The sequence below is a fragment of the Lethenteron reissneri genome, chromosome 51 (genome assembly GCF_015708825.2).
Source record: "Lethenteron reissneri isolate LAM-NWPU_2019-01 chromosome 51, ASM1570882v1, whole genome shotgun sequence".
NCBI classification, from domain to species: domain Eukaryota; kingdom Metazoa; phylum Chordata; class Hyperoartia; order Petromyzontiformes; family Petromyzontidae; genus Lethenteron; species Lethenteron reissneri.
This window is the reverse complement of record NC_083829.1, coordinates 7,559,546-7,575,292: the sequence shown is the minus strand read 5'-3', so window position 1 is coordinate 7,575,292 and position 15,747 is coordinate 7,559,546. Positions and strand designations below refer to the sequence as shown.

The following is a 15,747-nucleotide window of genomic DNA, read 5'->3' as shown; positions in this document are numbered from 1 at the left end:
CACCATATTCCACATCTCCCTCCCTAAATCATCTCCCGAATCACCTACTTCCCCACTCAATCGCCACCACCTCCATCACCTCAATAACCATTTCCTCAATTATCAGCGAGTCCCTTCGCCACCATCACCTCGTTAACCACATCGTCCACCACCACCTCCTCGCAGCGCTCATGATCACGTGAGATGAACTCGGCAGCATCCCCTTTGGAGGTCACAGGGCCAAACCAGACCCGTCTCGCCATGCAGAGTGGACTGGGTCGCCCCCGCTAAGTGGGTGCCCGAACCCCCAATCAAGCTGTCATCCCTCACCCCCCCACCCCTTACTCTCCGTTCACAGAGAACCCCAAGGGGGGTGGGTGACCCCTACCATGACCCCTTCAAGCTAACCCTGACCGTCATGCCGACCCCTCAGAGAAAAGACACGCGGAGGAATCGGTCATCTCTATACGGGATATATTGGGGTTTTTTTTTTACAACAATAATCATCATCGTCATCATCATCATAGTCATGCCACAGGTAATAGCTTGCAAAGAAAACAAGAAATTTAAAATAACAAAAAATTACCACAACCTGCTCCACCACCAACTCCACCACCACCAACTCCACCACCATCATAATTGAAATTCCTCCCCTGGATTTTGACTCATCATTTGAAAGAGAAACGTATGTCCAGACACCGGTGGTGGTGACGGAGGGAGGAGGAGGAGAGACGAAGAGGAAGAAGAGGGGCAGGAAGGGAAACCGAGCGAGAAGAGGAGAGATGTTGAGAGACAGACCGAGACCCAGGGGGTGGTAACGGCGGAGAGGGTGGGGTGTAGCGGGGGATACAGGCACAGGAGGGGGGCAGCGGTGCAGCAAAGGGGGTCAGGGCAGTGCAGCGTCATAGGGAACAGGGGTGGGAGACGGGATCAAAGGGATAACCACTAACTCCCCGCCCCCAACCTTCGGTTCCCTCTTTACCCCCCCTCTCTGCTCTTTCAGGGCTCATGACCCATACACCAATGTTGTCTAATTGTCTGTGGTTCCAGTGAGAGGCGGTCATCACCAAGAGAATCTGTCCGGCCGAACTTCGGAGAACCAGGAAATCTGGGGTACTGGGGATAGACATAACACAAGGAGCTTGGGGTCTTACAGGGGGTGCCAAGGGGTCCTAAATTAAGACCCCCCCTTGTGATCCCGACACCACAGCCCCCGGGAGTGGGTGGTGGGGGGCAGGGAGAGATGAGAGCAAGGGGGAAAAGAGGGTGAAGAGAGGCAAGGTGGGAGAGTTAGGGGAGAGCAAAGCAAAGGCAGTTCTATAACTCTACAAGCAAACTTGTCCTCCAATTATCCGTTTCAACTTCTGCCCCCCATAACTCCGTGAATATTGGTAAGGTGGGTGTGGGCGACGCAGGAGACTATGCAAGGGGCAACACAAGGATCGATTTGGTAGGGTGACACAAAGGGGCTCTGCGCGAGGCAACAGGGACCGCCTCTTGGTGGGTTGACACAAGGGACTAAAGGCTAAACACAGGGATGATTTGGTGGGGTGCCAACAGGGGGCTATGCGAGGAACGACAGGGACCGACTCTTGGTGGGGCGACACGGGGGGGGACTCGAAGGATAACATAGGGAATTATGCGGGGCGACACGGGGGACTACGCGAGGGGCGACGTTAGTATTGTATTTATAATGTTATTCAAACTCCCCTTGCCCCCCACCTCCCCCCACGTGGGGGGTGAGGGGGGAGATGTGCAAGCGCCAAGTGCGTGTGCGTTACACCCTGCGACGCGGCGTGTGCGAGCGTGTGAATGTTAACAAGGATGTGTGTGAGAGCATGCTACCAAGCGTGTGTTAGCAGGGTGTGTGAATTGACAGGCGACGAGGCTTGTGCACTAGTGTCTGTGTACTGTGTGTGCGTGATGCTAGGCGTGTGTGTGTGAGCTCTTTGTGTGTACGAGGTGGAGGAGATGGGTGTGAGTCGGTGTTCTTAGAGCTGTGGTGATGGAGCTTTGAGTGAGAGCTCGGTGCGATGTGAGTGAGAGGTGCGACGAAGGCTGGGTGGATGTGTGCGAGCCGTGCCTGAGCGCTGAGTGAGCCGTGAGTGAGCCGTGAGCGAGCCGTGAGCGAGCCGTGAGCGAGCCGTGAGCGAGCCGTGAGCGAGCCGTGAGCGCTGAGTGAGTCGTGCGTGAGGGCTGAGTGAGCGGTGAGTGAGCCTTGCGTGAGGGCTGAGTGAGCCGTGAGTGAGCCGTGAGTGAGCCGTGAGTGAGCCGTGAGTGAGCCGTGAGTGAGCCGTGAGTCGTGAGTGAGCGGTGAGTCGTGAGTGAGTCGTGAGTGAGCGGTGAGTGAGCGGTGCGTTATCGGCGAGTGAACCGTGAGCAGCAAGCCCCACTCTAGCAGCAGCTGCTGGATTTTGGTTTGTCGTTGTTGGTCAACTTGATCTGATCGGGAAACTCGTTATACAGCTCCACCTCCGTCTCCTAATACACACACACAGGGAAACACACACACAGATAGATATGTGAGATACATGGAGATATATACATACCAATATAGAGATCCACCTCTGTACACACGCCACCTAACATAAATATACACAAAGATTCAACAACCGCCATTGGCCATTAAGTGGTGGTGGTGTCACTACGGCGCTCGTGCCAGGCTGGGTGCACAAAGACAAACACAGATACTCATATACACACAGATATGCAAATAGAAAGACAAATATTCCCCCCCCCGTGTAGCCTTAACAGACTTTTGGGGGAAGTGCTGTTTGCGAGCGCCTATGAATGCAGGCACAGTCCAAGAGGGGATGGGTGGCCAGCACCACGCTCAAACACTTTTGTCTCCCCAGTGGCGATGTTTACACACCGCACCAGGTACTCATTTGAGGCCAAGTCAACCTAGGGGAAACCCAGCACCAGTTCAGATATTCGTCACTTGTGTTGGCTGAGAGCGGGGATTGAATTTAGATCATGGTTGGTTCATAGCGCAGCTTTGCCTAACAACTACACTATCGCTCTCCACTACACTATGCATACATACATACACAAATACTCAGACATACGATGTTGATGATGTTGTTTGAAGTTGCATGCTGGTTGTGATATTGGTGATGCGAGAGGCATTAATGGTACTCATGGTGATGTTTATGATGAGCATGGTGGCAATGGCGGTGATGTTCGTGAATGGTGATGGTGACATTATTGATGTCGGTTCTAATCTATGTTACTGATGTTGGTGGTGATGGTGGTGTTGATGTTAATGGTGGTGGTGATGGTGGTAGTGAAGCTGGTGGTGATATTTATGTTGATGGAAATGTTAGTGATGGCGATGACGATGATGTTATTGACATATTCTTAGGTTTTTTCGGTAAAGTCACGTAGGTAAAAAATTAAAATTAATAAAAGTAAAATACCTACGTGACTTTACCGAAAAAACCTAAGAATATGAATCCTTGCAGTCACGAAAGCTTCAAATCAAGATGTTATTGACATTGGTTGTATTCGACGTTGTTGAAGTTGGCGTTGATGGTGGTGATGGTGTTGATGATGGTGGTACCTGTTTGAGCGCGTTGCGAGCGATGGTCTGGAAGGCCTGCTCCACGTTGATTGCCTCCTTGGCGCTCGTCTCAAAGTAGGGGACGTCGTTCTTGTTCTGACACCAGGTCTGGGCGCGCTTCGTCGGGACCTGGGGACCACAGGGACTCACAGATAAAGCCAAAGGTCCCCTGGGTAGCACACTCAGGCTGCAGGGGCCAAGAGCTGTTCACCATTTGTCATTCTGATGGCCTGTCATCGGAACGGGACCGGAAGAAAAACTGAAATGAAAAACCTTTTTCGGTGCCGAGGCTCCCACAAGGCCATACGGGAGGGCGTGGCAACGATTGGCGCCAGCTATCATAGCGTGCGGTTGTGTCGCTACAGTTCTCTGCGGTGAGTACAATGTCTTTAAAAACAACGGCGCTATGCCTCTCAATAAAATGTACGCTAACTGCTTGCACATTCTGAGTTTCAGCGGTGAGCGGGACCCCACCCTGCAACTTGCAGTCATCACGGAACGGGAAAGTGTCAAGCGAGTACCTGCGACTGCCCGAACGGCACACGAGGAGTGTGTCGTGACCAGGACCGTGCCCGGCCGCCTTTGTCTCCCCAGTGCAGATGTTTATGCACCGCACAGGGTACTCATTCAGACCGAGTAGAGCTAGGGGAGTCCCAAAGGCTGGTACATTAATTTCGACACTGATGTTGGCCGTAAGTGGGTAATTTATCTTGGGTCGCGGGATTTTGTAATGTAGTGCTAACTATAATGCTACCATCTTCTTGGTTCTTTCGGTAAAGTCACGTAGAAGGGAAGTAATAAAATAATAAAAATAAAACACATTAAAATAATTCTCACGACGTTTCGGCCACAACGCAAGCAGCCGTCCTCAGGTGAAAACCAGGTCCGTCGAGGCGACAGAGTCGGACCTGGTTTTCACCTGAGGACGGCTGCTTGCGTTGTGGCCGAAACGTCGTGAGAATTATTTTATTGTGTTTTATTTTTATTATTTTATTACTTCCCTTCTACGTGACTTTACCGAAAGAACCAATAAGATGAATCCCTGCAGTCACGAAAGCTTTAAATCGAAATATAATGCTACCACTCTCTCTCCAGTCTCTTTCCCGTGTCTCCCTCTTCATCTCTCTCCCACCTGTCTGTTCTCCATGTCGATCTTGTTGCCGAGCACCACGAAGGGGAAGTTCTCAGGGTCGCGTGGCGACGCCTGGATGAGGAACTCGTCGCGCCAGCTGTCCAGCGTCTTGAACGTGCCGGGCTGCGTCACGTCGAACACCAGCACACAACAGTCGGCGCCGCGGTAGAACGCCACGCCCAGCGACTGGAACCGCTCCTGCCCTGCCGTGTCCCAGATCTAGACGCAGGGGGACAACACACGGGGGGGGGGGGGGGGGAGACGTGGGGACATGAGACAGCGAGAGAGACGCCCAGGGAGTGGAATCGCTCCTGTCCCACCGTGTCCCAGTTCGAAACACAAGGACATCTTGTTGGTTCTTTCGGTAAAGTCACGTAGAAGGGAAATAATAAAATAATAAAAATAAAACATAATAAAATAATTCTCACGCCGTTTCGGCTACAAAGGACACAAGGACACTTGAAGGCAGGGACGTGTCATCGACAGGACACAGGCAGACACAGTACACACACCCACACGCAGATGTTGAAACACACCGAGACGTGGGACAGAAGGCAACTCTCATAGACTGGTGCCGCTCCTGACCCCGCGGGGTCCCAGAATCTGCGACACGTAGAAACGTCTCTCAAAGTACACCGAGAACGCTCACTGGCGAGGAGCCGGGGGTGAGTGGGCCTAGGGTGAGGAGTGGGTTGGGGTTAGCAGGAGCGAGTGGGCGGTCTCACTGTGGGTGAGAGCATGGGCTTGAGGCGAGGGCGGGTGAACGAGCGCGGCTCAGGATAAGTGAGGGCGAGCGTGGGTGAGAGTGCGAGCACGGATGAGTATCTGTGAGAAGAGTTGAGCGTGGGTGAGTAGAGGTGAGCGTGGGTGAGCGTGGGGGGCGGGCGACACCTGCATGGTGACGAGCCGGTCATCCACCATCACTTCCTTGGTGAGGAAGTCCGCGCCGATGGTCGCTTTGTACTGGTTGCTGAATTTCTTGTTCACGTACTGGTTCATGAGCGACGTCTTCCCCACCCTGCGCTCGCACACACAGGCACAGGTCCCCCGTGTAGTTCTATACACTGCCGGGCCAAATGCTGTCACCAAGGGCCTATGCCCAAGATGTCCCGTGTAGCCATTAACAGGATGTTGGGGCAAGGGCTGTTAGCGAGTTTGCACTTATGAAGGCCGGCAGGGTACACGAGAGGGCGGTGTGGCTAAGAGCCACACATGGCTGCATTTGTCTCCCCAGTGGTGATGTTTATAGCGAAGTGCGCTAACCGCGACACTGCCGCTCCCCACATTTTGCCTTAAAGACTTGTAGGGGTGACACACACACAGCTACGCACACACACAAGTCTGCACACACGCGTGCAGACACACAAACACACGCACGCGCACAGCCCTACAGCCATCAACTACAAAGCCCCATTCAGAAGCTACGGGCTACATTTAACAGAGCGTGCAAGTCCCCCAACAGCACATGCCCCAACTGTCTGTTTGAGGCTACATGGGGGATCCCTGTATACCTGCGTGGGGGGCCAGTGGCGCAGTGGTTAGCACGTTGCACTACAAACTCAGCAACCCGAGTTCTACTCTCGTCCACGGCCAATGCCAGTGACGATTATTTGAACCGGTCCTGGGCCTCCCCGAGGCCGATTCATCCTGAAATGAGTACCTGGTATGGTGTGTAAACATCGCCACTGGGGAAACAACGGCGGCCAAGCATAGTGCTGGCCACCCACCTCCTCATGCGCCGTTCCAGCCTTCATAGGTGCTCACTAACAGCACTTGCCCCAACAGTCTGTTAAGGCTATACGGGGAATCTCTGTGCGTGTAAGTGCGTGTAAGTGCGTTTACGTGCGTGCACGTGTGCACGTACCCAGAGTCTCCGAGAATGATCACCTTGAGCAAAACCTTCTTGCGGGAAGTCATGGCGGAGTCTGCCGGCACAGACAGAAACACGGGTGAGTCGGGGGTGAGTCGGGGGTGAGTCGGGGGTGAGTCGGGGCGATTGAGAGTGAGGTTGTTGACTACGGCAGGTCATGGGTGAGCGCCAACGTGAGAGTGAGTTTTGGTGAGCTTTGTGCATGGAAGGTTTCGGTGTCAGCCGCACTCATCAGCAGAGCTGAGCCGCCTACGACTAAGCAGGTCAAGGGTGAGCGGTCAGGGTCGAGGGGTCAGGGATCATGAACTGGAGTTGAAAGAGGACCCAAGAGGCTCAAGTGTGAGGGGAGGGGGGAAGGAGGCTGAGGTCACAGGGCGCCGAGCCAAGGCAGTGCGCAGCCTCTCCCCACTACTGCGGCACAACAGCACCACACACCACAAAGCTACACAAACAGCACAACACCACACAACACAACCAGCACAACACACCGCTACACAAAGAGTACAACACCACACAACACAACCAGCACGACACACCGCAACACCATCGGCACGCACAACACACCATAACAATACACAAACAGCACAACACACCACTACACAACCAGCACAACACACCACTACACAACCAGCACAACACACCACAACACTACACAGCCAGCAAAACGTATAACACTACACAAGCAACACAACACCACATAACTAGCACAACACATGACATAACACAACAAAACGGTCGTCCAACACCACGACAACAACCAAGCAACCCATCAGTGACCTCTCACCACACAGCGCACGTGATCCAGCATTGCTAATAGACCTGACATCACTCCACACACGACATCACAGCAAGCTCACAACACCACTACTCACCACACAAACATCACCACAACACCACTACTCACCACACAAACATCACCACAACACCACTACTCACCACACAAACATCACCACTGGGTCACCACACAAACATCACCAAAACACCACTACTCACCACACAAACATCGCCACAACACCACTACTCACCACACCAACATCACCACAACACCACTGCTCACCACACCAACATCACCACAACACCACTACCTACCACACAAACATCACCACAACACCACTACCTACCACACAAACATCACCACAACACCACTACTCACCACACAAACATCACCACAACACCACTACTCACCACACCAACATCACCACAACACCACTGCTCACCACACAAACATCACCACAACACCACTGCTCACCACACAAACATCACCACAACTCCACTACTCACCACACAAACATCACCACAACACCACTGCTCACCACACCAACATCACCACAACACCACTACTCACCACACAAACATCACCACGTCATCACAACACCACTGCTCACCAAACCAACATCACCACAACACCACTACTCACCACACAAACATCACCACAACACCACTGCTCACCACACCAACATCACCACAACACCACTGCTCACCACACCAACATCACCACAACACCACTACTCACCACACAAACATCACCACGTCATCACAACACCACTGCTCACCACACCAACATCACCACAACACCACTACTCACCACACAAACATCACCACAACACCACTACTCACCACATCAACATCACCACAACACCACTACTCACCACACAAACATCACCACGTCATCACAACACCACTGCTCACCACACCAACATCACCACAACACCACTACTCACCACACAAACATCACCACAACACCACTGCTCACCACACAAACATCACCACGTCATCACAACACCACTGCTCACCACGCAAACATCACCACAACTCCACTACTCACCACACCAACATCACCACAACACCACTACTCACCACACAAACATCACCACAACTCCACTACTCACCACACCAACATCACCACAACTCCACTACGCACCACACCAACATCTCCACAACACCACTACTCACCACACAAACATCACCACAGCTCCACTACTCACCACACCAACATCACCACAACACCACTACTCACCACACAAACATCACCACGTCATCACAACACCACTGGGCTCTCGACCCTGTCTACCTCTCCCCTTACTTCCACGAACTCTCCAATTTCTCCCCTCTCATATCACTGTACTCCTTCCAGGAACTATCCTACCTCTCCCCTCCACTCCTTCGCTCGGTGGGAGGTCGCTCATTCTCCTCTGCTGCCCCTATTGTCTAGAACACTTTTCCTCCAGCCATCCGTGCTGTCGACCCCCTGCCCCAGTCTCGGCTCAACATCTGCCTCTTCCCCTCTGCCTATGACTGACTCGGAGACCCATAGCCCCATACAGAACCACACGCACTCACACAGAGACACGCAGACTCACACACAGATTCACACAGAGACACTGACACACAAAGACACGCAGACCCACACATTCACAACACAATGCACTCAACATCACAGTAGCAGCAGAACACTACTCAATGTAACTAACATTCCTCACATCATCATCACTACTTTAAACCCCGATCTGGACTGACATTAAGTATGAATGCCTTCATCCAGCAATGGATTCACAAAGCGATGTCAATTATTGTTATTTTACCATGACAACACTACCAGGCGACTGACATTACTCATTATCATCATCACCACCATCACCACCCCCAGAGCACATGACCATATACACATGATCAGACTTGCAGAACATTTGTCACTACAGTATTAACCAGTTTAACACGTCGGCTTATTAGCCACATCACTAACATTACGACCACACTACTCAATACACTATCACTACTCAATATACTACCTTCACAACAACAACATCACATCACTTACTATCATTACATCAATCCTACTAACTTCACATCTCGATTTAAAGCTTTCGTGACTGCAGGGATTCATCTTCTTGGTTCTTTCGGTAAAGTCACGTAGAAGGGAAGTAATAAAATAATAAAAATAAAACATAATAAAACAATTCCCACGACGTTTCGGCCACAACGCAAGCAGCCGTCCTCAGACTCTGTCGCCTCGACGGACCTGGTTTTCACCTGAGGACGGCTGCTTGCGTTGTGGCCGAAACGTCGTGGGAATTGTTTTATTATGTTTTATTTGTATTATTTTATTACTTCCCTTCTACGTGACTTTACCGAAAGAACCAAGAAGATAACTTCACATCATTACTAACAACACTTGTCGATAGAATAACATCCCACTACTCACAACATTATCATCACTCCTTCACTAATTTCACGCCACATCACCACGAACGACACTGTTACTCACTGCACTAAGAACTTCACAACACTACCCACGATTCTAACATCAAAATGCATTATACAAAATCACTAGGTCCATACGTAACATCACCACTACCCGAACATCAACACATCGCGCCACCAGGATAACTCACTTTGCCCCAGAGCAAGAGCGCGTAATGGGAGAGGCAGATCGACAGGGAAGTCACCACCATCATCAATCACTACGTCACTCACTACATCAACACGTCACTACGTCACTCACTACGTCACTCACTACATCAACACATCACTACGTCACTCACTACATGAACACATCACTACGTCACTCACTACACCACATCACTACATCAACACGTCACTACGTCACTCACTACATCAACACATCACTACGTCACTCACTACACCACATCACTACATCAACACATCACTACGTCACTCACTACATCAACACATCACTACGTCACTCACTACACCACATCACTACATCAACAAGTCACTACGTCACTCACTACATCAACACATCACTACGTCACTCACTACATGAACACATCACTACGTTACTTACTACAACAAGATTACTATATGAACACCATCACTACATCAATACCAACATTATCACTACGTCACTTACTAAATCAACATTATTTACATGAATACCATCACTACATCGCCACCATCAATACCAACAACATCACCACCATCAACAGTCTATCATAAACAAGGCAATGCCATGGACACAACACCATCACAACTCATACTACAACCTTCATCGAACATCATTATCATAAATACCACCACCACCACCACCGCCAACACCACAACCACTAACACCACCATTAACACAACCACTAACACCACCATGAACATCTCACACACACACTAGATACCCATTTGAGGCTGAGTCGACCTAAGGGAGGCCCAAGATTGCTTCAGATAATCGTCACTGATGTTGGTCGCCGGGTGGATAGAGGAGCGCGCTAACCACGACACAACACTGCTCCACCACCAACACCCACAACCACGGACCCCACAACCACAGGCGTTCGCCACTGAGTGGCGGTGACGTTACCAAGGCGCTTGTGCCAGGCTAGGTGCACTTTGGCAATCATACACCACAACCACTAACACAACCACTACTAACACCACAACCACTAACACCAACACAACCACTACTAACACCACAACCATTAACACCAACACAACCACTAACACCACGAACACCAACACAACCACTACTAACACCAACACAACCACTAACACCAACACACCACTACTAACACCACAACCACTAACACCAACACAACCACTACTAACACCACTAACACCAACACAACTACTAACACCACAACCACTAACACCAACACAACCACTACTAACACCACAACCACGAACACCAACAACCATTACAAACACCACAACCACCAGCACCCACGATCTACTGAGCCACGAGGAGCCACGTGGATCCAGAATCACGAGGGAACAAGGACACTGGGAGGAGGGAGCAGCAGCATCAGGGAGAGTAACCGAGAGAAAAGGACGGAGAAGCAGAGAGGGAGTAGAGAGAGCAGCGTGGAAAAGCATGGTACTTGAGGCAAGAGCGAATCTAAGAATCAAGAAGCGGTGCTCGTCTAAGCCCCCATGACTTCTTTGAATAAAATAATCTTGAGACGCAATTCAGTTTCCATCTGAGTCACACGGTCAACGGACCTGATCACTACCCCTACCATTAACACTATCCCTACCACACACTAACACTACCACTATGCCTACCATTTACACTACCCATACCATTCACACTACCCCTACCACACTCCCTACCATTAACACGACCCCAACCACATTAATTCTACAACTACCCCGACCACTCACACTATGCCTACCACTACCCCTAATACTGCCACTACAGACCACTCACACACTTACTACTCGTAATACGTCCAGTTTTCGGGACCACAATTCAACATCCATAGCATCAACCAGATCCTTCCACGACACCCGAACCGGACACCGGAAGGATCGACAGAAGGTGAGAGGGGGGTGGAGGGAGACGAGGGGCAGCAGAGAGAGGGGGAGACAAGATGGGGGGGGGGGGACATCTGGGATAGGGAGACAAGCGGGGAAGGAGAGGCTGGGAGAGACGTAGGGAGAGGCTGGGAGAGACGCAGGGAGAGGCTGGGAGAGACGCAGGGAGAGGCTGGGAGAGACGAGGAGAGGCTGGGAGAGACGAGGAGAGGCTGGGAGAGACGAGGAGAGGCTGGGTGAGACGAGGACAGGCTGGGAGAGACGCAGGGAGAGAGGCTGGGAGAGACGCAGGGAGAGGCTGGGAGAGACTAGGGGAGGCTGGGAGAGACGCAGGGAGAGGCTGGGAGAGACGAGGACAGGCTGGGAGAGACGCAGGGAGAGGCTGGGAGAGACTAGGAGAGGCTGGGAGAGACGCAGGGAGAGGCTGGGAGAGACTAGGAGAGGCTGGGAAAGACGTAGTGAGAGGCTGGGAGAGACGAGGAGAGGCTGGGAAAGACGTAGTGAGAGGCTGGGAGAGACGTTGGGAGAGGCTGGGAGAGACGTAGTGAGAGGCTGGGAGAGACGCAGAGAGAGGCGCAGGGAGAGGCTGGGAGAGACGAGGACAGGCTGGGAGAGACGCAGGGAGAGGCTGGGAGAGACTAGGAGAGGCTGGGAGAGACGCAGGGAGAGGCTGGGAGAGACTAGGAGAGGCTGGGAAAGACGTAGTGAGAGGCTGGGAGAGACGAGGAGAGGCTGGGAAAGACGTAGTGAGAGGCTGGGAGAGACGAGAAGAGGCTGGGAAAGACGTAGTGAGAGGCTGGGAGAGACGTAGTGAGAGGCTGGGAGAGACGTAGGGAGAGGCTGGGAGAGACGAGAAGAGGCTGGGAAAGACGTAGTGAGAGGCTGGGAAAGACGTAGTGAGAGGCTGGGAAAGACGTAGTGAGAGGCTGGGAGAGACGTAGTGAGAGGCTGGGAGAGACGAGAAGAGGCTGGGAAAGACGTAGTGAGAGGCTGGGAGAGACGTAGGGAGACGCAGGGAGACGCAGAGAGAGGCTGGGAGAGACGTAGGGAGACGCAGGGAGACGCAGAGAGAGGCTGGGAGAGACGTAGGGAGAGCTGGAAAAGGGAGGGTCAGGGAGGGAGTGAAGAGAGATGGGGACGGCCACGAAGCCGGCAGCGAGGAGGGTGCCGTCCATCGGCAGCGTCGCCGTGACAATCCGCACTGTACCTGCACCAGCAAAAGCGGAACTGGCAGTCGAGTGAAAAGTTCCCAGTGTCTCAAGGAGTAGTCACGAGACGAGGCTCAATGGGGATTGAGGTACACCGTACGAGCAGGATAAACGGGGGGTCCCGACAAGGGGGTCAGGGGACCTGTATAAAGGAGAAATCGATGTGTGGGCGGGATAAAAGGGGGGCCGAGATGGGTACACGTCGGGTGCTCGAGGGGGGTAACCTTTAGAGGCGGTGCCTGTAGGAGGGATAAAGGGGCAGCGAGGGGGGGGTCAAAGGCACCTACGAAGGAGATCAAGGGGATCCATGTATGGCGAGCGAGGGGATCGAGGCGGTGCCGAGAGAAAAGGGGTCCTTGGTGGTGGCTTTAAAGGGTTACCGAGGGGGTGACTACACAGGATCGAGCTGGATCGTGGGCGGAAACTCTAGAGGCGCTACGTGTAGGAGACAAAGGGGGTCCGAGGGGGGCTCCGAGGGGGGTTCGAGGGGGGTCCGAGGGGAGCCCGAGGGGGGTCCGAGGGGGTCCCGAGGGGGGCCCGCGGAGGGAGCGCTACCTGTGTGGGTCCGGGCCGCGTCTCGCTGGGGCAGAGATGGCGGCGCGGGTCACGGGGCCGAGACGTCACGTGACGTCACCGCGCGGTGGGTGGGGGCGGGGGGGGTGAGCGCTTCCGCGTCACGTGACCCGTTTTGGGGCGGGGCTTGAGATTCTCAGGTTTCACCCGCGACCACGTGATCCCCGCCCCACATCTTTCCCCCCCACCCGCCTGTCTGGTCCCACGTGACACGCCCCTCCACCACACCCCCCACCCGCCTGTCTGGTCCCACGTGACACACCCCTCCACACCCCCCACCCGCCTGTCTGGTACCACGTGACCCCCCCCCCAGCCCATCCCTCTAACACCCCCTTCCCAGTCCCACGTGACCACTTCCACCACAGCCCCTCGCCGGTCCCACGTGACGCCCCCCTCAGTACCCACGTGACTCCCCCCCCCCTAAAGCCTCTCCCGACACCCTCCCCCGGTCCCACGTGACTTCACCCCCCACTCGCCTCGGTGTGTCCACGTGGTTGGTCACTCGAAGTCGGTCAGGCAGCAGTCATGATCAGTCCACTGCTGGGTGAAGGCCACTCTCACCCATGGGTGGAAAAAACCCGATTTTTCCAGCGGCAGGCATCGGGTTTTTTCTTTAATATAATTAAACCAGATTTCGGGGAATTAAAACCTGGTTTAATGAATACGAAACTCTGGTCCAAGGCTTAGGCTGCTGCCTCGTCGGTGCTGCTATCGTACTCGGGGGGGGGGGGGGCGTGGGGCACGGGGTAGTCGTAGAATGCGGCGGGCAGGTTGGTCTTGATGAACACGAGCTTCTCCACAATCGTGGGCGCCAGTGAGTTCCTTAGCTTGGAATGGATGAAGCCCATCGTTGAGAAGTGCGGTTCTGCAATTAGAACCAATTAAACCGGATTTCTCCCAATCTCAGATGATCGGGTTTAATATAAAAAGACAATTAAACCCGATTGTAAAAAAACCCGATTGTGCCACCCTTGCTCTCACCCTGAGTCACGATCCCGACAATCCAGCCGGCGACTGCACGCGGAGACGATTTCACCGCTCCGTCTCCGCGGTGGACGACAAGAAAAATGTATCAGGCGCGTCCTTGGCTCCCTTAGCTGCCACCTTCGGTTGAAATCAGAAACGTTATTCATATACTGAAGGAGGAATCCGATGAGCTATAAAGGGGCCGTCCATAAATGACGTCACGCGATTTTGGATGATTTTTTTACCCCCCTTTGTCACACGGCGTCACAAAAAGTCAGACCCCCCCCTCAAATATGGCGTCACAAAACTCTGCCCCCCCCCCCAAAAATAAAACATGCGTCAAATCGCTTTGAACGATTGGCATTGTAGTGCGTATTAAATGTGGCGCTGCACTCTGATGTTGTAGGAGAAAACATTAATTAAAAAGTCTATTTAATTAAGTAGAACGTGTTGTCTATATTTATTTAAAGTTGCGCATTTTGACGTGACGCCACATTTCTTACCCCCCCCCTCCCCCCATCGTCACACATCGTCACAGATGTCTGACCCCCCCCCCTCTAGGTGCGTGACGTCATTTATGGACGGCCCCAAAGCTCTTTTTCACGTATGTCCAGTAAGGGGGCAGGTCAAGACGTTTACAACAGGTCAGAACGTTTACACAAAAGTACGAATCAAACGAAACAAATTTTTTTATCTTAACAGATAGCAAAACTGAGCGTATTAGCTTATTTTTCAGAAGCGACTTGACCACAAATAGTAAGATAATTGGTTCTTTACCCTTCTATCTGGCAACAAAACTGACACCTTTTTGCAAGGAGTCATGTTTGCATAGACCGCAATACCTGCAGTCATAAATACAAACAAAAGACATAACTCTGATAATGTGCACTGTCCTTGAAGTTGATTGGTCCACACCCGAGACAGGAAAGCTGTCTCGGGTGTGGACCAATCAACTTCAAGGACAGTGCACATTATCAGAGTTATGTCTTTTGTTTGTATTTATGACTGCAGGTATTGCGGTCTATGCAAACATGACTCCTTGCAAAAAGGTGTCAGTTTTGTTGCCAGATAGAAGGGTAAAGAACCAATTATCATATTTTTACTGGCAAATGAGGTCCCCATAGCACAAATAGTAACTCAACGATGTGGCGGCTTCCCATGTGGACATTTATAGAAACCAAATAAAAGTGTGTGT

At 52.4% G+C, this 15,747-nt stretch overlaps 1 protein-coding gene across 1 annotated transcript; it reads right to left on the bottom strand.

The window, feature by feature from the left end:
• Nucleotides 1–436: 436 nt before the first annotated feature.
• Nucleotides 437–13,669, bottom strand: RAB7A (RAB7A, member RAS oncogene family). The gene is made up of 6 exons (XM_061572852.1): nucleotides 13,569–13,669; nucleotides 6,538–6,598; nucleotides 5,565–5,691; nucleotides 4,674–4,892; nucleotides 3,542–3,670; nucleotides 437–2,460 (listed from the first exon to the last, which is right to left on the bottom strand). The coding sequence occupies exons 2-6, from the start codon at nucleotides 6,588–6,590 to the stop codon at nucleotides 2,374–2,376; spliced, it is 615 nt and encodes a 204-aa protein (XP_061428836.1). The 5' UTR covers nucleotides 6,591–6,598; nucleotides 13,569–13,669; the 3' UTR covers nucleotides 437–2,373.
• Nucleotides 13,670–15,747: the final 2,078 nt, after the last annotated feature.

Bases quoted from the DNA above. Each gene is read 5' to 3' on its own strand.
- RAB7A (XM_061572852.1), bottom strand. From the start codon at position 6,590: ATGACTTCCCGCAAGAAGGTTTTGCTCAAGGTGATCATTCTCGGAGAC. The intron at 4,893-5,564 runs GTGTCGCCCGCC...CCCTGCGTCTAG, and splicing joins ACCGGCTCGTCACCATGCAG to ATCTGGGACACGGCAGGGCA. The intron at 3,671-4,673 runs GTGGGAGAGAGA...TGTGGTCCCCAG, and splicing joins TCGACATGGAGAACAGACAG to GTCCCGACGAAGCGCGCCCA.